We start from the raw sequence: 26,990 nt of genomic DNA, 5'->3' as shown, positions 1-26,990 counted from the left end.
TTCTCTTCACTCTGCCCCTGCAGCCCAAGGAAATAACCTGGTCTCCTTCTCGAGTGTTCCCTCCAGTCCGGGCTTGCATGTTCTCTTCCCGTCTTACTTCTGTCACTTTTTTAGCTGATCCCAGTGCTGGAGGAGGGCTCCCAAGGGGAACTTTCATTTATGCCACTGCCCCTGTGCCAATACAGGTTTGCTATTTGTTAAATCCTTGTTAAAAATATCTTTTGACCCACTGCGCCTTGCCATTTTTTTATCAGGCACCTTCGTTTTACTGGGAGATCGAAATTGTCTCCTACGGAGACTCTGAGGAAGATAGTGGCCCCATTGTGTCCTTCGGTTTTGCCACTGATGCTGAAAAGAGAGATGGAGCATGGACAAACCCTGTTGGCACATGTCTTTTTCACAAGTAAGCTGACCTTTTCACATGGTTTCTGTTTCCCTTTGGCTTTCTCTTTAAAGCCAATTTTTCATACTGGTTGCCCACTGTGTTATCAGCACTTGTCCAAATTGTATCTGGTCCCGTTCATATTGGCCACAATATTTGTCCTAGCAGTGTCTTGCAACTGTCAGTTCTGTAAAATTATGCATTTGTACTTTGTAGTACTCTTTTTTTATTATTATTTTTAACATCCTATAAAGGTTATCATTATCGCCAGTCAACAACAATTTACTGTTTACAGTTGCATATTAAAATATCTAACCCATGTTACTTTTATATGAAGTTACAACGCAGATAAGACTCAGACTACAAAAAAATCCAATCTTAATCTAGACGGGCTAAACATTGCAATTTAATAAGGCTTCAGACATGGAATACTTTTCTTAACTTTGTGCAATTTTTATTGCTATTCTTTGTCTCCAGAAATGATTCTTAATGATATTTGTTTTTGTTATTGCAACGTTAACCTGTTTGTTTTTTCATTCTATTTGTGCCAGTAATGGAAGGGCAGTGCATTACAACGGCTCCAGTCTGCTGCAGTGGAAGAGCGTTAGACTAGACGTGTCTCTTCTTCCTGGTGAGGAAGATTTTTTCGATGTTCTTGCATTCCATATAATTGTCATTTTCTATAGTCACACAAAACTATAACATTTAACATAAGTAAGTAGTGGACATTCCATTTGACACACTGCATTTACAGGTGATGTGGCTGGAATTGGTTGGGAACGTTCAGAAGGTACACCACCGCCGCCTGGCCAGGCCCCAAAAGGACGGGTCTACTTCACATATTGTGGCCAAAGGCTAAGTCCAATTCTTGAGGAGGTTGCGGGTGGAATGTGGCCCTTGGTTCACATTCAAAAAAAGGTATACTGATTTATAGTAAAATGTAATTAAAGAGCGCAGTTTTTCTTTTTATCATAAAAAAATACATTTTATTGTAGAACTCAAAGATTCGAGCCAATTTTGGAAACCATCCATTTGCATATGCCGAAGGCCAAGCACACAGGAATGCTGCAGACTTATGCATTGACCTTGCGGAAGAAATAAGTGCAAATTTTGAAGCGCTTCCCTTTGCCATGGCCTCAGACAGTGACAACGATGCTGGTGCAAGCGTTACATCTGACTCTGGCTCTCATGGACCCCCTTGTCGGATTGCTGCAGTGGCGGTCCCTCAGCAACGTATACATTTAAAATTCTACACTAACTTTAAAATAGCTTTACTTCTTTAAAAATGAAATCATGCTGAAATGGGAATGGTTGCATTAATATGGTCTTGTGTACGTTTCTCTCTGTCATTTAGAATACAATATCGACCTATCCTGCTATTACAAGATGGAGCTGAGCTATGAGAACCTAGTCACCTCAGGACCTGATCCTCACCCCCCACCTATTGCAGATGATGAGAGTGATGATGAGGATGATGATGATGTCCCAAGGGTATGTGGCTTCATCATCATCTCGTGAAAGTGTCACCAATTTTGCTTTTTTTTAATCACGATTAAATTTAAAACTCAGGAGGACCACTATGCTTTGCTGGTGAAGGCGTGGGAAACCAAAGTTTTCCCTACAATTCGAAGGAGGTTTCGTAACGAAGCGGAAAGGAAATCTGGCCTTGACCAAATTAAAGGAGCCCTGCAATTAGGTAAAAAAGATGCTTACATTCAGACAAATTTTATGTTTTTTTAGGACTAATTTGAGAGTAATCAGCTCATGATGTGTCCTAATGAAACAGGCATGGTTGACATTGCAAGACAGACAGTGGAGTTCCTCTATGAGGAGAATGGCGGCATTCCTCGAGACCTTTACCTCCCCACCATAGAAGATATTAAGGATGAGGCCAACAAATTTACTATTGATAAAGTTCGCAAAGGTAGTATTACCTTATGGTATGAATAATAATAGAGGGCATTGCATTTTTTTTCAAATACTGCTTATATGTACTATTTTTTAAATTAATTTGTCTCTTCATTTTTCCACAGGCCTAACTGTGGTCATCAGCTGTACAGATAGCAACAATACAAACGCCACCACAGGTGGAACCGCACTGCCCAAATTTGCTATCCGAGGAATGTTGAAAACCTTTGGTTTGCATGGGGTTGTGTTGGATGTTGACTCTGTAAGTATAATTACAAATGTTTGAATGCTTTTTGCCAATACAGTTTTTACAAGATTTTATCTGATTGCATGCATGTTTGGTCCTTTCATTCAGTTGAATGAGCTAGTACAGGTGGAAACCTATCTCCGCAGTGAGGGCGTCCTCGTGAGGTACTGGTACCCAATTGAAATTCTGGAGCGCCCTCCTCCTGGATCTCGACGTACTGCAGCCAATGGCTTGGTTTCACTTGACAGTAGCAACATTCAGATTCACAGGTAGGTATGATCTTAATAGCACATATATGCATCTTTATCTTTTCTTAATCTTTTTTTCCTTCATATGTCCTAGGGAGCTACTTCGATGTGAGAGCGCACTGGCTCGTTTGTATTGCCGAATGGCGCTGTTGAACATTTATGCTCCCAAAAATCCCCACACTTTCACTCGGCTGTTCCACATACCTGCTATCCGAGACATTACTTTGGAACACTTGCAACTTTTATCCAATCAGCTTCTCGCTCCCCCCCTTCCAGGTGAGGGTTAACATTTATTAAAAACAAAAGATCTTTTTCTGTGAGCTCCTCTTTTTATCAACTTATAAATGTATCTTGCTGCAGATGGAACTATTAGTTCTGGTTCAATCCTGTTGGCCCAGTCAGTGCTTCACAACCTTCAGGACCAAAGCTGCTCTCCCACTGACCTGTTTTATCAGGGCAATGCCCAACCTATCCGGGAGTGGTTGACTGTGGCCATCACCCGTGCTTTGCATCAAGGAGAGGAAAGCTTACTTGACCTAACAAAACAGATCTGTTGTTTCCTTCAGGTTTGTGGTTTGCAACAATCCAGATAATTATTAAAAATTGGGAATTATGTTAAATTCAAGATTTGTTTTTAACAGCATGTACCAGAGCAGTTTACATCTGAGGAGTTTCCTGTGTCTGAATCAAAAGTGATCATGGACGTTAGCTTTCCAGGAGCTGCATTTGTAATTGTATCTTGCAAAGAAAGCCAACTTGGCTGCCGCAAAGAGTAAGATACCTGTTGATTTTATTTCACAAATCCGTTGTTTAAAATCATTTGCTTGAATTCTATGCATCTTTTTTTCCGCCCACTAGCTCAAGCCTGTACAAGGCTCCCTGGGCACGGGTTATGCTGTACGGTCTCGGGCACAAAGTTCGTAGAAACGGGCAGCTGAATCTAATGGAGGCAGTGTGCTATCCTTTGGATGCCTCACCTGCTAACACAGGCCTTACTCCCCCTCCCACTACCAACCAATATCCGTCTGTTATCATCCCTACTGATAAAGTGCACATCAAGTTGGGTATGTACTTACTAAACTGTACCTTTATAGCATGTTGGTTTTGGTTTTTATTGGATATGAAATTGGCTTAATTTTAGGTGTATCACCCCCTCCTGGTGCTGTATTGGTGTTGCATTCATTGCCTTTGGAGTTTCCTTTGGCTTTGGCTTTTGCCGAGCAGCTGTTGACATGGAAATTGGGTGAGAGTAGTGAGCGGTCAGAAGATGAGCTGGACACAGTACCTTCATCAGTACTGCTGCAAGTGGTAGAACTGATCGGTATGTGCCACATTTTAAACATTAATGCAGAGCCAAAATTAATTTGTGTTTGCTCATCTACCACACACCATAACATCTTTAAAAAATATCCTTAAACTACAAAATGTTGCAGAAACTCATACAGAAATGACAGCGCCTCTATCACTATATCAGTTCATCTTGTATTATCATTCATATACCAAATTTCAATGTTTTCCTTCTTGCCTTGTATTTTCCATATTAGGTGGCTTACTTTGGACCACAGATCTTGCACCCTCCATCAAGGAACTCATCTTTCACTTACTGGCTGAACTCTTGCGAAAAATTCACAACTTGGAGCAGAGTAAAAGCCCCTCTGGCTTGTCCAGCTCAATTGCCTTGCTACTCAACCCCTGCTTGGCAGTTCTTATGGCGCTGCAGACGGAACTCCGTAAGCTCTATGACCGGGAAACTCAGGGCTTGACAATTGGAGGAGCCGGGGCTGGAGCACCTTCTGGAGGTGTTGCTTTGGCTCTGGCAGCAGAGCAGAGCAGGTTCTCTACCTATTTCCATGCTCTGATGGAAGTTTGTCTAGCCGTGGCAGAGGTGACTTTGCCACTCAATGTTGGAGGTTCCACAATTGGAACATTGGGCTCCACCAGTGCCCCTAACCTAAGTGATTCATCATCATCGTCATCCTCATCTCCTGGTCAGACACCGCAGAGTCCCAGCCTTATTTCCAAGCGCAAGAAGGTGAAGATGAAGCGTGAGAGAGCAGCAGCTGTTGTGGCTGCTGTGGTCTCTGGCAAAAAGAGAAACGGAGGTGCCCGTATTTCTGAGAGTGACAGTGCCTTGCTGAACATGGCAGGAAGTAAACCTGAAGATATGCTGTGGTTTCATCGCTGCCTAACTCTACTGATGATTCTCCGTCATCTTTCGAATAAGGATCCCCAGGGTTTGAGTGTGACAAGTGATGCAGTGACAGATGCCTGCCAGGCATTGGTGGGTCCCACTGCTCATAGCCGACTGCTGGTGCTTTCTGGTATCCCAACCCACTTGGAAGAGGCCGTGGTTCGTATTGCCATCCGCCGGGCTTGCAATGCGCATGGAGGGCTTTTCAAAGATGAAGTCTACATACCCCTGCAAGAAGAGGACCCTAAAAAAACAAAACCAGTGGCTAAGGTCACAAGTCCTCACTCTGGCAAACTTATAACTGATTCTGAGCGCCCTTTCCCACACAGTGGTGGTCATGAAAGTCCCGACAGCTCCAGCAGCGTTACTCCAGCTCGGAGCATAAGCGCATCAGCCTCAACCAGCCAGACCTCCGTCTGCACGTCCTCTCAGGGAGCCTCTCACACTGCCAGTGAACTCTCTGCCACAGCAGGATCTGTTGGAAACTATGCCCAGCCAAGTTCCAATGAACCTCAAACTGTTTCGAGTCAGGAGAGTTTAGATACATCTCAATGTAGCACAGGAAGCCTGGGGAGTCTTGGCAGCTTAGGGGAGCCTGTGGACACTGGAGAGGCACCATCAGTGTCAGATGGTTCCGTGAACACAGTCACCTCACAAGAAACCAACGCGTTTCTGGCCAGGCCTATCAAAGGTTATGCTGTTATTGAAGTGAGTATTTCCTGGTTGCCGCCCGGGCTCCCTGAGTCATTTTACCCGATTTCACCTATTCCTTTGTTGTTCATTTCAGGTGCGGTCTCGAGCCAAAGTGGAAAAGATTCGTGCCAGTCTGTTTAACAGCAGTGATCTAATTGGTTTGTCCAGCTTGGAAGGTGAAGAGGAGCTGATGGAGCTGACCAATGAAGAAATCCTCACGGCCTCAAGTGTTAATCAAAGTCTGTTTGACACTCAGGGCAGCTCTGCTCTTGAAGACTATTTTTTGGACAAGTCCATTAGAGGTTTGTTTTTAGTCTGGGATACTCATTCTCTGCTTCATTATTTCTCATTACTTAATGTAAACATATCCCTTTCCCAAGGTGACAAGCTTGTTCCTGGAGCACGAGATGTTCTCATAGATATTTTTAAGAGTTGTATACATACTGAGCAGATGCTCTGCCTCACACCAGCCAAGCCTGTGAAAGTGTCGGATATTTACCTCAGCAAAGAGCAAATCAACTCCCAGACCCCTGGCAACCTATTGCATACTTTCTTTAACAATGTCCGGCCTCCTAAGAAAGTACTTGAAGATCAACTTATTCAGGTAAATTGTAGATGTAAGAAATGTTGATAATGACCTGCCACTGAAAACACCTCTAAAAGGGTAAACCTTTACCCAAAATGTCAATAAAAACGGAATTTTCTGACATTTCAAATACTTGCTTTTAATACAGATTCTTAGAAAGTATGGCATCCCTAAACCCAACAAAAACAAGTACAGCAAGGCAGGGAAAGAACAAAATCAAGGGAAGGTAGTAAGTACCAAAAGGCCTATCACCAAACCTCTATCTAAGGAAAAGTCTGTTCTCAATAGTGTAAGGTAAGATTCAGTGTATTAACTCTTGGTGCATTCATACTTTTGCTCATGAATTCAACTGGAATTTTGTATCCATGTATCTGCTAGGACTGCGCTCAGTGAGAAAAAGACGGTCCTTAAACCAAAGTCTCCTGAGAAATCCAGGCCCGATGAAAAAGATATGGAGAAGTCTTCTGCGAAAAAACCTGATGGTTTGTCAATAATCAAAACAATAAAGCTCCACAAATTCTGCATAATCTGGCATAGCAATCATGCAAAATTGTAAACCGTCAGATTACTTTGTATGTGACATATGTCTTTGCATTTTCTCTCTCTATTCACAGAGGAGAAGTACCTGACATTGGAGGGTTTCCATAGGTTTGCGGTTGACAGAGCGAAGCAGGACATCCGCAGCGTCTGGAGGGCAATTTTGGCATGTGGCTACGACCTCCACTTTGAAAGGTGAGACAGCGAATTCCTGACTACTCTTCACACCATTCAGTCTGATGTAATGCTGACACTGTCACATGTTCACCACCTAGAACTTACTGTATATATTCTATAATTACACACTACAGTTGTTTAAGCAGTTTCTTGGAAGTTAATGCAAATATGCATTTAAGTGCCCTCTATTTTGTTAAAATATGTTTATCTGTCAGGGTTTATGATGTGATAACATTACCGACATTTTACTAGTTACCAGTAAAATTCGATCTCTATCAGGTGCACCTGTATAGACGCACGACATGCCCAGAAGATATGTAGGAAGTGGACTTTGGAAATGGATGTTGCATTGGTCCAATACATCAATAGGTTATGTCGTCACCTTGCCATCACACCAGCCAGACTCCATCCTCACGAAGTCTACCTTGAACCTAGCGATTTTGTCGATCCACGAGTTGCCTGCCTGCTAAGTTAGTAACAGACTTCAACATATTATTTCCCCTGTTGTTTACCCTGTAAGTGAATCAACTATAAAACTGCTTCTAACCACCCCCCTGTATGTGTATTGAAGATTTGTCCGTAGAGAGCTTGCGCTTGCGGTTTGCTCTGCTGCAGTCGCTTAACAACACTCTGGAGAGTTTCTTCCTACCGCTTGTGGAGCTAAGGCAGACTTTTACGTATCGGAACAGCATTGCAGCCTTGTTGTGCGAGGCAAAGGGTGAGTTGGACTCTGGAGATGGTGGAGGAGTTTCTTTGCTTCAATACTATGTGCTAGCAATGTTTCACATTCTTATTTTTCATTTATACTCTCAGGACTCGTTTTCTATGATACCAAAGTAACTATTATGAACAGAGTACTGAATGCCACAGTACAACGAACAGCAGACCATGCAGCTCCGGAGATTATTTTGGACCCTCTTGAAATTGTTGGAGGTACGGAGATTTTAAGTTTGATCATATTGTGTCCACTGTAACTGCATATACCTTTATGGTCTTGATGTCCCGCAGGTGAGATTCGATCATCAGAAAACACGTACTTCTGCCAGGCAGCACGTCAGCTTGCATACTTACCGTCGTCCCAGCTTTGTGTAAAACTAGCAAGCGGAGGGGACCCAACATATGCTTTCAACATCCGTTTTACTGGGGAAGAAGTTCATGGCACAAGTGGGAATCTCTACTCTTTACATATTTTTTGGAACAATACAGCAGAATATAGCACTTTTGTTTGTGTCTTGACTAGGTGGTTCCTTCAGACACTTCCTTTGGCAAGTCTGCAAGGAGTTACAGAGCTCAGCTCTTTCGCTGCTTTTACCTTGTCCCGGTGCTGCAGCCAACCGTAACAAGGTATTCACTTCCCACTATTTACTCTTGGAGTATTTACTGGCTGTTCAGGAAGATACATCCATGTTAGAATCGCTTTAACATTGTCAATAAAAATCACAAGCAATGAAATGCGAATAAGCAGAAATGCATGTGTTGTTCCTGTAAGAACTGTACGCTGCTTTGCCAACAACAAGCCCTGGATTACGAGCGTCATCAAGTGCCTTCTGAACCAGGATAAGAGGGCCTTTAAAGACGGCGATCAGCAGGAGCTCAAGCGAGTGCAGAGGGAGCTCAGAGTCCAGCTCCGGGAAGCGAAGGAGCAGTATAGGAGGAAGTTGGAGAAAAAGCTGCAGAACAACAGCATAAAGGAGGTGTGGGAAGGGATGAAGACCATCACCGGCTGCAGCACTAAGCGGGGTGCGGCTGTGGAAGGAGATGTGGGGAGGGTTAACCAGTTGAAAACTTTTTTAACAGGTCCCTTCTCCTCTGGACACCAGCATGGAGCTGAGAGACAGACACTGAACAAGCTGCCGTCAATCATGGACAATTCACTACATCCACTACATAGCATCATCTCCAGACAGAAGAGCAGCTTCAGGGACAGACTGCTGTCAGAGTCTTGTTCCACAGGCCGACTGAGATAATTTCCCCCTCATGCCATGAGGCCCTTTACTCTACCCGGGGAGTAAAAGCCAGCACTAAACCCCATTCCTACATTTGCATATTACCCTATTTTTATTACAGTGACTTTTTTTTTCGGAACACTATTTAAATGCCTTTTATTCCGCACGTTATATTTGGTATTTTTGTATTCTGTATCTCTTATTTTATTTTTTAACACTGCTGGAAATGTGAATTTCCCTACGGGGATGAATAAAGTATTCATCTATCTAGTATGATAATTAAATAGCATGCAGTGTGTAAGACATGAAGAAGAAGAATTTACTTTTATTGTCATTCTTGTGCCCAGGCACACAGAACAAAATGTCTATACATCTGACCCGCACAGTTAAACTGTAGTGAGCCGATGCAGCCGAACAGGGCCCAGCCATTTTAGACCCAACTGTGTTGGGAGTCATTAGGTGACCAAACCCCCCGATTCCAACCCTTAATGCCGAGCGCCAAGCATGGAGGCAATGAGTACCAATGTTGTATGACTCTGCTGAGACCTCCCAGTCTCGGAGCGGGCGCCCTACCCACAAGGCCACCGAGCTGGCGCCCTACCCACAAGGCCACCGAGCTGGCTAAACATGAAATTATAAATGGTGTATGTCATCATCTGTGTTTATGCAGACATGAACAGTTATGAGTTATGAACTGGATTTATAACTAAAATCCCTTGTTAAATTGGTCGGACTAATCTCTGAAGGGACGAGGCGGCGTACAGGGATGAGGTGGAGTCACTGACAACGTGGTGTTTGAAAAACCACCTCATACTGAACACCACAAAAACAAAAGAAATCATACTGGACTTCAGGAGTCAAGGCAGGAACCCAGCACCACTCATTTTAAAAGGAGACTGTGTAGAGAGAGTCCACTCTTTCAAATTCCTGAGTGTGCACATATCCAAAGACCTCTCCTGGTCTGCAAACACCAGAGCGGTGGTAGGGAAGGCCCAGCAGCAACTCATTTTCCTGAGACTGCTCAGGAAAAATCATCTGAAACGGCAGCTGCTGGTGTCCTTTTACAAAGCCACTGTGGAGAGCAGTCTAACATACTGCATTACGGTCTGGCATGCTGGGTGCACGGCAGCAGACAGGAAAACGCTTCAGAGGGTCATCAACACAGCCCAAAGAATCGTTTGCTGCTCTCTACCCAGTCTGGAGGACATTGCCTGCTCTCGCTACCTCATCAGAGCAGAAAACATCATCAAGGACTTGTGGCAAGCGCTACAGGTCACACAAAACAAAAACAAACAGACTCAGACAGTTTCTTCCCCAGAGCCATTACCACCCTTAACACACCGCAAAACAAACTGAAACTCTTGCAAACACACTACCTCATAAAGATGTAAAATTGTATTCATGCCTATGCTCACTTTGCACAATGTTGACTATTTTTGCACTTAACGCATATTGCACTAACACGATCCCAAAACTGTATGTAACATCCTACATGCCCACATCTTTGTTTTCTTTTATCCTCACTGTTAAATGTGATCCTGGAGTGCCACGCCCAATTTCGTTGTCACAATATGTTCAACCCATTTTGTAACGATGGCAATAAAGGTATTTTCTATTCTATTCTAAATTGTTAGAGTGCCCTCTCTCATTACTGTGCCTTGATTAATTAGGAAGATTATGTATTCAATTGTCCAAAAAATGTGTATTAGGTAAAATTACTGAAATAATGCGATTTCTGCTATTCATGCCGCAGCAGACTCAACTCAAGGCTAAGCTTTTATTGTTATGACATTTCTAAATAAATTAATTTTAAGTCAAGTAATGTTCATTTGTATAGCCCTTAATCACAAGGAGTCTCAAAGGGGTGCACAGACCACAAATTATTACAAATTACAGACTATAATTTCAGTTCCATATATTGACAAAGTTTGGTTGATCCAGTTCAGAGAGACTGTCGGTTTGTACTGTATGCAGGCTTTAACTAGCAGTTAGACTTGACTTTGACATATATATGTTGTTTTCAATATATTTTTTTTTTTCAGGGGAAGTACATACTGACACCATGTCCTATCAGCTATGCGGAAGAGCAGTTGTTACAATTTTTTGGTCAACTACTGGGCATTGCTATCCGTGCTGATGTGCCGCTTCCATTGGACTTTCTGAGCTCTTTTTGGAAAGGTCTGGTGGGGGAGCCTCTAGATCCAGAACAGGACCTCCAGGAAGCTGATATGCTCACATACAGCTTTTTGAAGAAGTTTGAACATGTAAGCCATTGGAGTTAATTATGGCGAAGGTGTTATTGATAATAATTAAATGTTGGCTGCCATTCTGTCTTATATCGCAACTGTTTGTACTTTGTAGGTTAATGACTATGCGGAACTGGAGGGACTGTGTGCTGAGATTTCCTCCCAACACCATTCAGGCGAGAGCCCTGATTCGCCCAGCAAGCCTTCCTGTACCTTCACCTACATCACAATGACGGGCGAGGAGGTGGAGCTTTGTCAGGGAGGGCGGAACGTCACTGTTAGGTGATAGTTAACGGATTTATTTTTGTTTGTGATTATAAACAATTTCATGAAGACTATGCTGTATTTAGCTTCTATATCCTGACTTGTTGTATTTTAAGCTGGGAGAATAGAGATTTGTATGCACGGGCAGTCCGGAGCCTTCGTCTGAGGGAGCTGCAGAATGTTGAATGTATGACAGCAGTGCGTGCCGGGTTGGCCTCCATAATTCCACTGCAGCTCCTGACCGTGCTCAGCCCACTGGAGATGGAGCTACGGACCTGCGGCTTGCCCTACATTAACCTGGAATTCCTTAAGGTATACCACACCTTATAACAGGGGTCGGGAACATATCGCTCGCGAGCCATAAATGGCTCCTTTCATGAGTACATATGGCTCAAAGATGAAATAAAACTTGCCCAATCATTTAATATATTGACTAAATCAGCAACCGACTGTCACGCATGCGAAACAGACTCTTTAAAAATTTTCATAGTTTGGTCCAGTATTTAATTTTAACCACAGTTTACAATCAAGGTGTCACACAACATACTCAGTTTTGGCTGTAAATCACTAAATAATCCTACATATGGAAGCTTATTGAACAATCTATGTTCGTCGTTGGGACACTTTATGATGACAATCCACCAAACAAACTTTAACCCAGGACAAACTTTTTGTCCAAATGCACTAGAAAAGTCCCTAAAGCAATTTGATTTGGTGAGCAGTAGTGAATGTCGGACGTATACACAGGACAGGACGCGCGCACTCCTTCTCGCCCAGCGCCGTCTGCACTCAAGGTGAAATTAATCGTGATTAATTTATTAAATCTAGATTTTACAAATGGCAGTGAATATGAAAAAATATGCATAGAAAAATAAGATTACATTTATGATCCCAAATGGTATAGACCTATACCAAGTACAGTAGATGTGCCTATAGACTGTAATGCCAAATCTTTAATAACAAAGATATTCAAGTACTTTATGTCAACATTGTTGAACTGGAAATGTGCTGTAAAGCTGTCGTAAATATTTTAACAAAAAAATGCATACCAAGTAAAGGAAAAGTGCAAAAAGTTTGACAAATCTTCTATAAACAAAATAGTCAAGTTCCTTATGTAAACATTGTAGAACACCCATCTCTTGCACCAAACGGATCCAAAGTTGTTTGACAAGGTCCGCTGCCAGACTGCACCACCCCATCGGGGTGCTTAGCTTTCAAGTGATACATCGGGGAAGAAATGCTCGGATGTTAATTAAATTCAGCTTTGCCTTGTCGAGATTCCCATCAGGCAATGTTTTAAAGCGAAACTGTCCGCCTAAACTTGTACTCGTTCTCTTTTTCATCACTCGCATGCTACGTCACGTTAGCCTCAGGAAAGACTCAAGTGACTCTTCTTCGTTTGTTGGAACCATGCGGCTTGACACTCAGGGGCGTGCGCTGGGCAAAATTGTAATAGTTACGTTTATATATTTTCACGCGTTCAATTGAAGATTATAACACGAATCGTTAACGCGTCATTTTTTTCCCAGCTTTAAATTTTTTCGGTCATTTGTTGGCCTATTTTCATTTCCCATTACATCCAATTTTCTTTGGGTGGGCAGAGCATGTCCATGGGAAGGCAGTGACGACCCCTGCCACCCCCCTGGTAATGCCCGTGTTATTATTTCATCAAACATTGCACGGTGAAAAAAACAGCTAAAGAATTAGCTTTTGTCTGGAGAGTGCAATGGCAGTTTTATTGAATATTGTCTTAAACTATAAGGCGCGACTCTCAAAAAAAAAATTCTTAATATTTTTGCTTTTATGGCTCTTTGGGTCAAAAAGGTTCCTGACCCCTGCCTTATAATCTTTGTGTCACTCATGATGTAGTCATGACCACATCCTTTTTTTGTTAGGCTCACACAATGTATCAGGTTGGGCTGATGGAGACAGACCAGCACATTGAGTTCTTCTGGACGGCTCTGGAGATGTTCACTCAGGAGGAGCTCTGCAAGTTCATCAAATTTGCCTGCAACCAGGAACGCATCCCTTTCACGTGTCCCTGCAAAGACGGAGGACCCGATACTGCCCATGTTCCGCCGTACCCCATGAAGATAGCGCCCCCTGATGGAGCAGCAGGTAATGGTAATTAGCATTGGGGACTGTCCTTGCGATATACAGACGCTCCCCTACTTATTTCGACTTAGGAAAAACGGTATACACGAAAAAGTTTTGGGATTTCGAAAAATATCCGTACATTGCTGTAAGTTAGATTTTGTATTGTGTGCACTTTTTTCCCCGAGTACAGGACATTACTGTAGTGCTTCTTTCCGCCGTGTGGCCCTGTGAGAAGTCACCCAGCATCCAACCTGGGGAAGAAATTTGGCTTCTACTTTATGTGTAAACATACTATCTGTACTGTATCTCTGGCACGCTAAGAACTATGATGTTCTTATTCTTTGTATCCATTCAATATGGTTGGTGTAAAGTGTAGGGAAGAAGCAAGCCGTTTCTTTTGAAATGAAAGTGGAATAAGAAAGCTTGACGCGGTTGAAAAAAACAGTTGGATCGCTTTTATTCCGTCCACTCTCAAACCACGGAGGAGGACCTCTTGAAGCCCATCTTCCAAAAGTAAGTTAAACTCAGCTTTATTTTTTAATCTTTATAGAGCATATTATTTTAATAAATGTTTATTTTTTTTAGTACAAAACAGTACAGGTTACTTATACAAGCCTTAAACATACTTGTATAAACCTTAAACATACAAAATAATAGCACTGAAGCAACTTATGAACAAATTCAACTTGCGAACTATCGGAACCGTTTGTAAGTAGGGCAGCGTCTGTATGTAAAATATTACAACTTTGTCATTAGAAAGTAAAAATAATTATGTCGGAATTTAAATGTGTGTGTGTGTTCGTGTGTGTGTGTGTGTGTGAGTGTCTACATAATATGCAGTGGGACCTCGCTACTTCACGGTTCCACGTTTGCGGGTACAGAGCTTTGCGGGTGTAAAAAATAATAATTATGAAATAAAACAATACAAAAATAATATATTTTTATTTTATTTTTATTTTTTTAAAGCATTTTTGAAGGGGCGTCGATACTTCGCAGATTTTCACTTTTCGCGGGTGGTTTTGGTCCCCATTAACCGGGACTAAAAAATAATAATAACAAAATAACATTTAAAAAAATATATATATATTTTTTGTAAGCATTTTTGAAGGGGCGTCGCTACTTCGCAGATTTTCACTTTTCGCGGAAAGTTTTGGTCCCCATAAACCGGGTCTAAAAAAATAATAATAATAAAATAACATTTAAAAAATATATATATATATTTTTTAAGCATTTTTGAAGGGGTGTCGCTACTTCGCGGATTTTCACTCTTCGCGGGTGGTTTTGGTCCCCATTAACCGCGATAACCGAGGGATTACTATATATATAATATATGTATGTATATATATATATATATGTATGTATGTACAGTCATATGCAAAAGTTGGGGCACCCTTGATCATTTTCAAGATTTTCCTTTATAAATCATTGGTTGTTCGGATCAGCAATTTCAGTTAAATATATCAAATAGCAGACAAACACAATGATATCAGAGAAGTGAAATGAAGTTTATAGGATTTACTGAAAGTGTGCAATAGTTACTTTAAAAAAGTAGGCAGGTGCATACGTTTGTGCACCCTTGTTGTTTTATTGATTTGAATACCCTTAGCACAAATTTTTGGAACACAAAATTTGTTCGGTAAGCTCATTGACCCTTGACTTACATACACAGGTGAAGCCAATCAAATATCGCTACAAAATAATGTTTACATGAATTGGTAAAACTGTGCAACATGTCTTTTCCATTCTTGGCAGGTCAGCCCGACGCTCGCTACATCCGCGTGGAGACGTGCCTGTTCATGGTCAAACTGCCTCAGTACACTTCTCTGGACGTGATGCTGGAAAAACTACGCTACGCCATTCACTACCGCGAGGACCCACTCAGTGGCTGAGACTTGACAACTGCCCCCTATTTTTCTCAAAGTACTTGAGCTTGCTGACTTTCATAAGATCCGCTCTATTTTAGTCAGGTTTGATTTTAGAAGATTTCAACGCTTTGCATGTGAATCTTTAACTTTGCTCGTGACGGTTTCCTCAATATTTATTCTTTACTCCGTTGTTAAGGATATTACAAACGCTCATCACAAACCGCATCTGGTGAGTGTTCCTGTTCTTGTTGCACTGAGGAGTGGAACATCTATTACACTGGTTATTTATCACTTCCCCCCAGCTTTTGGATGGGTAGAGAAGCTTACAATTATTTATTGTGTTAAAAGTCTGATACAGGTCTGGAGTGTAGCGCTGAAATGTGAATCAGTGCAAAGGTTTTGTTCCAAACAGCTAATGTCTTACACAGCTGGCTACTCCTGAGGTCCATCAGATGGGAAACATGTCTTTACATGGAGTTGAGGGCCTTTTGCAGATACTGCAGCATTGAGGTATGAAAGAGGTTTAATGAGTGTGGGCTGTGATATTGTTACCATATTTTCCCCACTATAAGGTGCACTTGATTATATGGCGCACCAGCAGAAAATAATCTTTTATCATATATTTTTATATATTCGGGTCACCAGACTAAAAGGCGCATGAAATTGAAACTCCAGCTACCTTTATACATCTACGGCATATAGTCGTGAAATGATTAATCCGATAAGTATCGCTGTTTAAAATTGCACAATACTGTTTAAAAGGGAATACATCATGGATCGCAGCCCTGCGGATTTTTTCTCACCAGACCAACAGTGCTACAGATGACATATGAAAAGGCGTTAACGTTTGTCTTAATATCACACTACTTTTACTCACGGCGCAAGAAAAATATTTGTCTAGAACTTTCGGACAGGTTAAACCAGAAGTTGTCAACCCAAAATTTTGTAAGTCTTAATGGACTAAAAAAAAAAACCTTCAACAAATATGTCTAAATTAAAAGCCTCATAAAAAATATTTTTGTATTCAAAAATCTGATTAATACAGAAAAGTTAATCAATATGTAATACTCAAGGTGGGGTACGTCATTTGAAAACCCAAGCCTGCAATCATGACTTTGAGCCAGGAGATAGCAGCAGAGTAACTAATGTTTTGTGATTAGTCTTGCATTCTTTTGGGCGTTTGTTTGGCCCCAGACAGGCCTGCTAAACATAAAATAAAAGCAAATAGGCGCAATGGAAAATAAAGCACAAGGGCTCTTTGAACTCAGTTGGCAATTCCCAACACATACTTAATAGGGAAAGTATTTCAATTTCAACTTTTTAAGGACACCTCAAACTACACACCGTTATTTAAAGAGAACCATCACACACCAAAAAAAATCATTAGATATTCCCCTCTTTCATCTTTTTTTTCATTTTCAAACATCTGTGAAAAATCTCTTGGGAGTCACGAGGGCAGCTCAAAAAAGCCCCATGCGGTAGAACCACAGGTCTCTGACCCCTGGGTTAAACAGTTTCTCCACTTCTTCCCCCTGTGTGTAACCTTTCGATTTAATGTGGATGAATAGCATTGCAACGCCATCCCGCTCCCTCTGATCTTCCTCCATCTCACTGTACCCGCTGCCTGTCTCGAATCCATGGGGAGCACAGCTTTCAGCTACACTGTCCCCCAGACCTCCAACTCATTACCACATGACCTCAGGAATTCCGCCACTCTGTCCACCCTTAAAATCTGGTCTCACAACAACCTCTTTAGACTTGTACATTCAAAATTATCTGCTTCACATGCCACCCCCTTTTTTAAACAATTTTTTTACTTGGTATTTACTAATTGCCTGTTTTATCCTTGTTTTATTGTTGTTTGATATTCCATGTACAGCGACCTTTGGTGTCCTGAAAGGCGCTTTGAATTCAAATGTATTAATATTATTAATAATATTTTTATAGGTAATAGAGCTTGCATAGTATTTTGTTGAGAGACACTTTTCTGTTTCTGTCTTTTGCAACGTTATTGACGCACAGGTGAAGAAGTGGAGGGACGACTTTTAACCTGTTAGTTATCAGCACCATGCAAATCAGTGTTTCTGGCACTGTGAGTAAAAACAGTGTGATAATGAGAATGCCTTTTTGTGTGTCATCTGTACTACTTGTTGGCATCCGCATCGCCACGAACCGTGTTTAAATCCCGTCGATACAATGTATTGCGATTTGGACATGCGTTGGGTATCGCCTGAGTAATCTCTGCTAAAATACAGAAGTATATTGTAAAACATAATGTAGTAATGCACAACTTTAATATCTGAATGCATTTTCAATTTTATCCACTGAAGTCTGCGGTATAAAGTGCGCACTGGGTTGTACACCTGTTCGGGTTTTTGATGCGCCTTATTGTTTGGTAATTACGGTAGTTATGTAAATAAAATAAAGGAAAAACACCAGAATCCGTCATACTGATACAATATCTAGGTCAACTATCACTCTAATAAATCATTTCTCTTCAATGTGCTAGTAGCTTTGGCATCATGGTGGTCCTATAGACAAAGGGTCGGGAACCTATTTGACCAAAGAGCCATATTAGCTAATTATACCATATTTTTCAAAAGAGAAATTTCAGCAAAACTGCCAAATCAGCTTATCAGACAAAATGTTATTCTTCAGCACGTTTCATTTCATGTGTACGTTAGATGATTTGATAGTTTATGAAGAAGAATAATGCCAGAGCCTGTGGCCCTCATCAACAAATATACCACTTTAAACTTGTCACACTCCCGCAATTAAGATTGTTTAGGCCAATTCCTTCATAAATTATGGTCTCAAAACCAATTGCAAGCAGTGTTATTGTGTAAAATCGTCACACAATATTGCAAACGAGGATGCTTATATATTTAGCTTTGGTCCAGAGAGCGCTGAGTAGAAAAAAGGGTGCTGTAAGCAGAGCACCGCCCACCCATACCGCTCACCCAATCAAATTGCTCCGTGTGCTTGGCTGGCGTTTCTGTCTGTTAAGTTTGTTCTGTGCTTTTTCATCATGAAGTCTCAACGGTAAACCTAAATTCTTTAATGAGCTTCCATAAGGGTTTGCTTAGCGACTTACAGCCAAAACGGGTTCTGTTGGTGTGACATCTTGACCGTCGTGCGTAGTATGCTCTTTATATACTGGACGGAGCCATTTATACTATTAGCACTACGTCATCTATGTGCGCACTATAATCAAACCCACACTTAGCAGAATTGGAATGCCATCGATGAGATTTGCAGATACGTAATTTTTTTATCTCCGAGCCATATATGGCTCGTTAGCCATAGGTACTCTACCCCTGCTATAAGCGCTCCACCAGATAAAGCCCTGCAAGTTGCTTTTGCTGAAGTACGGTACGACATGTGTTGTGAGACAGGAGCTAGGGGGGGAGGGATTTTTAAGGGTTATTGATCTATCTTCGTTATTCATTATCCATTATCGGTCAGTTCATAATACGCTACAAAGCCTTGGAGCCGGGACTCTTACTCTCAGCCAAAAGGCCAAGCTAAGGTCCTAGCCTTAAAGCCTTGCTGCAATCATTGCGAATACTACACTTGATCTTAGCCAAAAGGCCGAGAGGTCTTAACACGTGCCGACACATCTAGATTATAACAAAGCCGAGAGGTCTTAACACGTGCCGACACATCTAGATTATCACAGTTGGCAATCGTACAGAATCTTATCCATTGGACGACCAGTGATAGGTGGCGCTATCATGAGCAGCCTCACTCATTTTTGTGCTTGAGCTACTGAATGTGAAACAAGACTTCTTCCCTCTCCGCTCTAATAAACTTGCTGGTGGTTTGGGTTAGAAGGTGCGATTAAGGTTCTTTTCAGTTCTGCCTTGTTATGGTGTTTGGTAAAAGAATATTTTTGCTTTTTTTTTATATGTATAAACTTAAATTTTTTGTCTGTGTAAAAATATTCTAAAAAAGGGGTCTCCAACCTTTTTCAGGCGTCAAAGTACTTTTTATTACTAATTAGCGCAAAGGGAACCCAGCTTGATATGAATATTTAAAATAGCAACTTAGCTAAAATAGGTTAAAAAAAATAACTAAATAACTGGCCAAAAATGTTAAAAGGTCTGATAGCTAGCTAAAAAAATGCAAATTTTCTATTATTCACGTTATAAATCCCATAAATTGGAGTTTGTTGTTTTTACTGTAAAACAAATTTAAATTTAAAAAAAGATGAATAAATACCTTTGTTTAAGACATGAATTGTTTAACGACAACTATCAATACTTGAATATATATATTTTTTGTCAATGAAGCCCACGAACAGGATTTTTTTTTTCTAGAATAATAACCTATGTTATTATTATGTCATAATAGGTTTTATTATTAAATAGGGTAAATATATATATATATATATATATATATATATATATAGGGTAAATAAACTCAGTCAACCAATGAAAAAAATGTACTTGAAAATCCCAATGACCAAGCACTGGTGAGCTATTTTCAGAACAACTCTGTACCCCAACTGTCCTTATGGGACACCCTGGTGCCCACGAGCACTGCATTTGAGACCCCTGTTCTAGAAGAACAAATGTAAATAGACTCACCTTAGTGTGCAATTTTTTTTGTGTAGTATTTCACCTTTTGGTTTGCACTATCTTGCAGTAAAATTTAAAAAAAGAACAAACTGATGTCTAATGGATATCAAGTTTGTTGCAGTAAATGTTATTATTCTTGATTTTTGTGATTCTTATTGTGGCAATGGGGTCTTCCTTTTTGGATTATTTTTCTACAATTTATGGTGCAACATGTTTTCCTGTGTGAGTAAAACCATTTGACCTGATCGGGTTTAAATGTGAAGCACATTGTAAAGCGCTTTGGGAGGTCTTCAGTGACTTGCAATTTACTTGCATTTACTATATTTGTGACACATTGCATTGTTGACCATTCCAGAGACTTCTAGTTTGGATTCTGTTGTACGAAAAGTCGACTATACCGCTGCTATTAGGAAAACATTTTCTTCTACTTCCTCCCACGGGGGAATTGAATGCCTGACATATGGGAGAAGGCATTAAGAATGAAAAATTGCTGTACATTTACTTGATATTTATTACATTTATTTATGGTTGCATTCACTTTTTTTTTGTCTTACCTCTGCACATCGAAAACGTAACATCTAATATGGACTGTATGTACTGATGTAAAAAAAAACAAACAGATGGCATTTGAGATTTGCGTGTCATAATAAAAAAGTCTTCATGAACAAAAACTTGACTTAGTCCAGTTGACTTTGAATTTTAACGGCATAGTCAAGCTCTTTGTGCGTTTTGTTTTCTGTTCTTAAGAGAATGGTGGCCAATGTTTGGTAAGCGTGTTTTGTCCCCTATATGCCTTGCTTTTTATGTAAGCTCCCTTACTGGCTCCTGTTACATCACCAACCCTTGTAAACCAGACACCTTTATCAAGTGGCTAGCTGAGAACACCAGTTGGTGCTGGTTCTCAGTCAACCCAGGCGTCAGGAAACCTTTTGGCCCAAAAAGCCACAAAAGAAAAACTTTTTTTTTTCGTGAAAGCCACACAATATATTTTTCAACAAATTCAATAAACTTTGTCTCCAGAAAAAACATAGCATTCCAATATCACTATAAATATACCACCTAAAATGTGTCTCCCTCTTGCTCATTTTGACAGCCAAATTTGTCTTAAATAATCAATTCCAAACGAGGTGCAAGCAGTGTTCTATCCATCCATTATCTGCACCGTCTATTCTCAGTAGAGTCACGTGGATGCTGGAGCCTATCCCAGTTATATCCGGGCAGTGGGCAGTGGACACCCTGAACTGGTTGCCAGCCAGTCGCAGGGAACAAAGAGATCGACAACCAATGTTCCCTCTAATTTTTCACAGGTTTGCGTGTTCACACAAAGTTGGTGAGCAACGCTTAAAATAACAGTGAGCAACTGCAATCCCAAGTGTGGCAACGAAATCAATATCAAACATGTCCAAAACTTGACATCAAGTTACCGTACATTTTGCTGAGTTTCCGGCAATGCAAATTTTTCACTTTTGATTGAATTAACTAATGTACGATTGCAGGGCCTACAAACATCATTTGTTTTTACAATTCTTTCACAAGATTTCCATTTTTTTTCCTGGTACCTTTGGTCTCATAATATTAACATTTTTGGAGGCTTATTTAGTTGGTTGCATGATACAGAATTGTATTTAATCACATTTTTTAGTGGGAAGTACAATGTTGGCAACAAGATTGACTTGATATAATTGGAAATTTTTTGAATGGAACACAAACTTTTTCTTCTTTGTCCCTGCTTTTTTTACTTTTTAAAAATTCCTTTAAAAAATATCTTATTGTGTTTATTTTTTCCTAGCTGTTACTTTTTTCTTGCTTTTTTGTTATCTATTTACTTTTATCCTTTTTGTTTCTTTTCTTTTTTCTGTCTTTTTTTTGAATTTTTCCTTCTTTTTTTCTCTTCTTTTTGTTTTTTTTCTCAGCTTCCTACTACTTTTTCATTTTTCATTTCTCTTTTGTTCTATTTCCCCCTCTTCCTTTAAGTCATTTTGTGCATAATTTCACATAATATTTGGTCGTGTAGTGATTAAGAAGCAAAAACAATCTGAAAAGCCGTTTGGGACCCGAAAGAGACGGTTCTTTTTAGTGAGCCGAGCCGAAGAAGCCAGTTCTCAAAAAATTCTACTGACTTTACTCAACTTCGTTCTACTTCGACCTTGACCTCAAAATACCACATTTAGATGCACTGTAACTTTGACTTAATTGGCTTCTTAATTGGCAATTTCGAGCCCTCATTTTTGGGAGCTGGCTAGATTTTCTTGTGCGCGGGAAAAGCTCTGGGCAGTGCGCAATTGCGCATACACGCAGCTTAGAGGGAACATTGAACGAGAGTAAACCCACGCAGGCACGGGGAGAACACGCAAACTGCACAGGAAGGCAGGTAGCTGGATTTGAACCTATGACCTCAGAACTGAGCCGCGGACGCGCTAACCACTCATCCGCCGTGCCACGCCAAGCTGGGGTTTTTTTGTAAAATGTCACAAGATAGTGCAATCGTATTTCCCTTCAGTGAAGATGGTGCTGGGCAAGAAAAAGGAACGCCTTTGTCCTCTGAGTCGGCGGCCTCAAATAGCCCATGAGACCCCTGATATAAAGGATTATTTTGTTGTAAAGCGCTTTGAGAACTCTTCAGTTACTTGAAAAGCGCTACATAAATGCAGACCATTCAGCTTTACAACTGAACCAACTCGCCAAAACTCAAGTTGGAGCAATAAATAATAGTATTTTTGAAAATAAAAAAGAAACACAAAATAAGAGTTTTGGCATTGAATAACAATATCAGATACAGCTATCAAGCTGGGCCTACTGAAGCTGAGAAAATACAGCACTCTATCGTCTTAACATGAAAGCAGAAAAATCTCATTTTTAATGATCCGTGCAAACATATTGTGTTCATCACAGAGAAGACCTGGTTAAAAAGATAAGTAGTCACAAACAAGGATAGAACCCAGGGGCATTGCCCACCCATGGACAAGCTCTGACCACCCAACGAAAGTGGATGTAGTAATGAGTGCATTTTGGGCAGCGCATATGCTATCCCATTCTTAGAATATTGTGTATGTCAGCTGACACTATCATTGACTCTCCTGCCCCCTACTGAACACAGTGTGGGAGTTGGTCCCCACGGAGGAAGCAGCCTCTCTCAGCATTTCCCTTTGTCGGAGTTTGAACTCTGCTGACTAAAAAGAGCTAGCTCTTTTGGCTTCCAAGTGGCTCTTCAGATTGTTTTTTAGTTGCTTTAATCCATATCCATTGCAAGCCAGGAACCTCTCGCAAAGCAACTGTAGCAGTATTTCTTTCTCTTTCTCCCTCTTTTTTTTCTTTTTTTCCTCCTCTTCTCTCTCTTTCGCTCTCCCTTTCCTTTTTTCTCTCCTTCTCTTTCTGTTTTCTTTGTCCCTCTCATTATTCCAATCAATGTATCTAGTTCTCTTTCGTTCTATTTTGTTCTTTCTCTTTTTATGTCTCACCCTTTCCCTTTTCCCTATTTTATCTTGCTCTTTCTCTTTTTTTTTCTTTCTCTGTCACTCCTTTTTCCTCACTTTCTCTCTCACCCTCACTCTTTTTCTCACTGTTCTCATTGTGATCTTTTTCACCTACTTTCTTTCTCTTTCCGTCTCTTTCTCACATTTTTCTCTCCCTTTTCCTGTGTTTTTCTCTCTCTTTTTCTCACTCTTTTTCTCCCTCAGTCCCCATTGTTCTCTCTCCCTCCTTATCTCTCTTTCATTCTTTCCCACTATTTTTCTCTCTCTCATTCTTTTCATCTTTCTCTCTTTTTTCCATTTATTTCTCTATTTCTTCTCTTCTCTTTATCTGTCTCTACATTTATTTACTTTCTATTATGCTCTCTCTCTTTCTCTTTATCCCTCTCAATTGTGCTCTCTCTATTTCACTCTTTTTCCCCTTTTCGGTCTCGCTTGTTTTTGCTCTTTTTATCTCTCTCTTTCCTTCTCTCTTTCTATCTCCCCCCCCCCCTCTCTCTCTTAAACCTACTAGTCCGGCCCTTGTGAGATTTTTTTTCTAGCATATGGCCCCCGGCTCAAATGACTTTGACACCACTGCTTTAAATCATTCTTATGAATTCTGCATGCTTCCTGTGTGTCGGACATTGCTGACCTATAGTGTTTCAGTTGATTAAGAGCTCATGTTGCATTATGAAAATTGCCGACCAATAACAAGTCAAGAAATAGAGCACACCCCCGGTGCATCAGCCAATCCTCCTTCAGATGTAAAATTGTAGCGTGGCCTGAGAAGTGCTGACCCCCGTATAGAACTTCTGTTGCACACCATCATGAAACTCTATCATGACACTGAGGAATGCAATGGCTGCGGCCTTAAGTCATTCTTCTTTCAATGTTCATGTTGTGCTAATTTGAAGCTACTTTCCTGAAACTTTTAAGTGTCTACCAGTATTCATTTTCTTTTCCTTGCAGGGAAAACGTATTCAAAATCAAAACAAGATAACGGTGTAAGAAATTTATAGTTTGATTATACTTTCAATGTGCCTTTGTATGATTTTATCTTCAAAAGTACCTTAAAGAAGCCAAAGATTATATCAGTGTCTGAAACTCGTGACAAAAAGTTACCGAACACCAGGGCAGACAACTCTGAAAAGTTGCCTGCCCAGCCACAAAGTTGCCTGCCCCATTTTTCACAACTTGAAACACAATAAGACAACTAATCTCCCCAAAAAAACATTGTTGCAAAGTATTAAGGATTGATAATTAGAATATATAACAGAACAACACTTTAAAATTAAGTTTATTATAAATCTACTTATAACATTCATTGCATGTATATAACATCGCTGTTTTCCATCTGCCATCAGTACCTGTATTTAATCATCTTCATTCATGCAATGTTTGCGTTGCATCGTCTGCTACAAGCCACGTGAACTCTTCTTTTCACGATGCTTTTAATGTATGTTTATGTTTTGTAGCGTCATAAATTTTGTTAGCTTCTTTTGAATATTCTGGGGCTGACGTTTTGGCTTGATTCCTAACCACTTTACAATTTTTCTTGTGTTCTCTGTACGTCTACTTTGGAAAATTATATGCAAATGCGCGACCTTATAACGCTCTGGAAATTCCAGAAGCACGAAGTTATTCGATGCAGTCTTCTGACCGGCTGCCGAGAATGCAAATTGCTAAATGAACCGAAATTCAGAAATTTCCAAACCAAACGAAGATTTCGAAATCGGAATAAAGCAAACGTTTGATTTGAAAAAAATCTATTATTTTACAATTTTTTTTTTCCTTGAAAAAGTTGTCGGCCACCCAGGCGGAGATGTTGTACGCCCGACGTAAAAGATGCACGCCACTTTGTTATTTTACCCCCGGGCGTTGTCAGACTGGAACATTGCCCTGCGGCCCAGTTTCTGGATTGAGGGGATCATTTTCTACTCCAGTATGTCACAGTACATGCTTGAGGCAATGTTTTCCTCAATGAAATGCAACTCCCCAGCTCCAGTTGCACACATGCAGCCCCAAACCATGACATTCTGAACACCATGCTTGACTTTAGGAACGACACAGACATGTTTATACTCCTCACTCGGTTGCCGCCACACATTCTTCAAACTATCGGAGCCAAATAAATTAATCTTTGTCTCATCAGACCAGATTATATCTTTCCAGTAAGCAAAGGCCTTGTTTACATACTAGTTTACTTTTTTGTCAAGGCGATGTTTCTTTAGCGATGTTCCATTAATTAATCAAATCTCTGCTGGAATGTGAGGGGTGCACTCACTTTTGTGACATACTGTACACCAGGGATGTCAAACTCATTTGAACTCGGGGGCCACACGATAGAACAAACATTCTGTCGGGGGCCGGACTAGTAGATCAAAGAGAAAGAAAAAGAGAGATAACGAAATAAGAGAAAGAGGGAGGGAAAAGGAGAGAGGGCAGGACAAAGAAAGAAAAAGAGAGAAGGAGAGAGCGTGAGAAACAAAAGAGATAAAAAGAGAAGGCGTGAGAGAGGGGGGAAGTAAAGGGAGAGGAAGAAAAAAATCCAAAGAGAAATAGAAAGACAAAAGGAGAGAAAAGAGAAGAGAAAGCGCAAAGGGTAGGAAGAGAGAAAGAGAAAAGAGAGAAAAGGAAAAAAGGAAGTTAGAGCAAATGAAGTTAAAAAGACACAGAGAAAGAGACAAAGAGCAACAAAGGAAGAGAAAAATAGAGACACAGAGAGTGAAAGAGACAGAGACAGAGTGAGAGAAAAGGGGTGGCAAAGAGAGAGAGAAACAAATACAAGTACAGTGTCTTTGTGAGAGGAACCTGGCTTTGGCAACATCAACTAGACATACTTCAACCTTGTTTTTCTCTTGCGCTTCTCTGCGTGTTGTCTCGCGGGCCGGATTCAATACCTTAACGGGCCTGATCTGGCCCGCGGGCCGCCTGTTTGACACCTGTGCTGTACACACAAGACGGAGGGGTGGGAGGCCCTCAGAGGCCAGAGACGTGAGCCAGAGAGCGCCTGACACCTCGCAATTCAGTTTGAAAGAAGCCAGTGAGAGGACAAGAAGTCTGTCTTGTAAGAGGCCAAAAGAGTCTCTGAAGCCAGCGAGCCGGGTTTCAGCCATACAAGCAGCACAAGACCAAATCTGGGCCCATAAGCAATCAAAAAGGTTCTGTTCGAGTCTCAGGAATCTGAGAGCCTGATCGGGCAAGCGGCCTTATTGGTGGGAAATGACCAGCGACCTCAAAGAAAGCCTCCGGCCACGCACAGCCAACAACGGCTCCACCGCACTGTATCCGCGGTCCTCTTCCCGACCGAGTCTCCAGCCTTGAGAATTCCTCACTGGTCTACTGCCGAGGACATCAAGACTGGGCCTTCACCTTCATTGAACCAGAACCTCAGTCCATCTCATGGTGCTAGGTATTGGTGATGGTGGATTTGAAAAGTGAATTCTGTCAAATGACAATAACGGAATTATTAACAACGTTGTTCTTCTATCTAAATGGTGCCAGTCAAGATCCCATCTTCTACCTTTTCCTTTTTTTTTTATTCTTCTGTTCTGTCAAAGTTTCTTCTGAC

The 26,990-nt window shown here is 40.9% G+C and overlaps 1 protein-coding gene across 1 annotated transcript in view; it reads left to right on the top strand.

The window, feature by feature from the left end:
- The window catches only part of hectd4 (HECT domain containing E3 ubiquitin protein ligase 4), a 43,781-nt gene extending 23,138 nt beyond the window's left edge, over positions 1–20,643 (top strand). Inside the window, exons 46-76 of the mRNA XM_088335320.1 lie at positions 24–185; positions 255–403; positions 934–1,013; positions 1,137–1,300; positions 1,378–1,615; positions 1,737–1,873; positions 1,952–2,078; positions 2,169–2,306; positions 2,416–2,552; positions 2,646–2,806; positions 2,880–3,061; positions 3,146–3,351; positions 3,427–3,557; positions 3,644–3,849; positions 3,927–4,106; positions 4,330–5,684; positions 5,764–5,971; positions 6,050–6,273; positions 6,404–6,549; positions 6,634–6,737; positions 6,870–6,987; positions 7,249–7,439; positions 7,541–7,687; positions 7,783–7,902; positions 7,978–8,133; positions 8,210–8,313; positions 10,958–11,179; positions 11,277–11,443; positions 11,542–11,737; positions 13,321–13,543; positions 15,275–20,643. Coding sequence (XP_088191446.1) covers positions 24–185; positions 255–403; positions 934–1,013; positions 1,137–1,300; positions 1,378–1,615; positions 1,737–1,873; positions 1,952–2,078; positions 2,169–2,306; positions 2,416–2,552; positions 2,646–2,806; positions 2,880–3,061; positions 3,146–3,351; positions 3,427–3,557; positions 3,644–3,849; positions 3,927–4,106; positions 4,330–5,684; positions 5,764–5,971; positions 6,050–6,273; positions 6,404–6,549; positions 6,634–6,737; positions 6,870–6,987; positions 7,249–7,439; positions 7,541–7,687; positions 7,783–7,902; positions 7,978–8,133; positions 8,210–8,313; positions 10,958–11,179; positions 11,277–11,443; positions 11,542–11,737; positions 13,321–13,543; positions 15,275–15,411 — 6,216 coding nt within the window. The 3' untranslated portion in view covers positions 15,412–20,643. The remainder of the gene's footprint in view (positions 1–23; positions 186–254; positions 404–933; positions 1,014–1,136; positions 1,301–1,377; positions 1,616–1,736; positions 1,874–1,951; positions 2,079–2,168; positions 2,307–2,415; positions 2,553–2,645; positions 2,807–2,879; positions 3,062–3,145; positions 3,352–3,426; positions 3,558–3,643; positions 3,850–3,926; positions 4,107–4,329; positions 5,685–5,763; positions 5,972–6,049; positions 6,274–6,403; positions 6,550–6,633; positions 6,738–6,869; positions 6,988–7,248; positions 7,440–7,540; positions 7,688–7,782; positions 7,903–7,977; positions 8,134–8,209; positions 8,314–10,957; positions 11,180–11,276; positions 11,444–11,541; positions 11,738–13,320; positions 13,544–15,274) is intronic.
- Positions 20,644–26,990: the final 6,347 nt, after the last annotated feature.

The sequence above is a fragment of the Urocampus carinirostris genome, chromosome 5 (assembly GCF_059441175.1).
Source record: "Urocampus carinirostris isolate Australia breed hairy pipefish chromosome 5, RoL_Ucar_1.0, whole genome shotgun sequence".
Classification (NCBI taxonomy): domain Eukaryota; kingdom Metazoa; phylum Chordata; class Actinopteri; order Syngnathiformes; family Syngnathidae; genus Urocampus; species Urocampus carinirostris.
The sequence above is the reverse complement of the archived record's forward strand: the minus strand, read 5'-3'. Positions and strand labels throughout refer to the sequence as shown.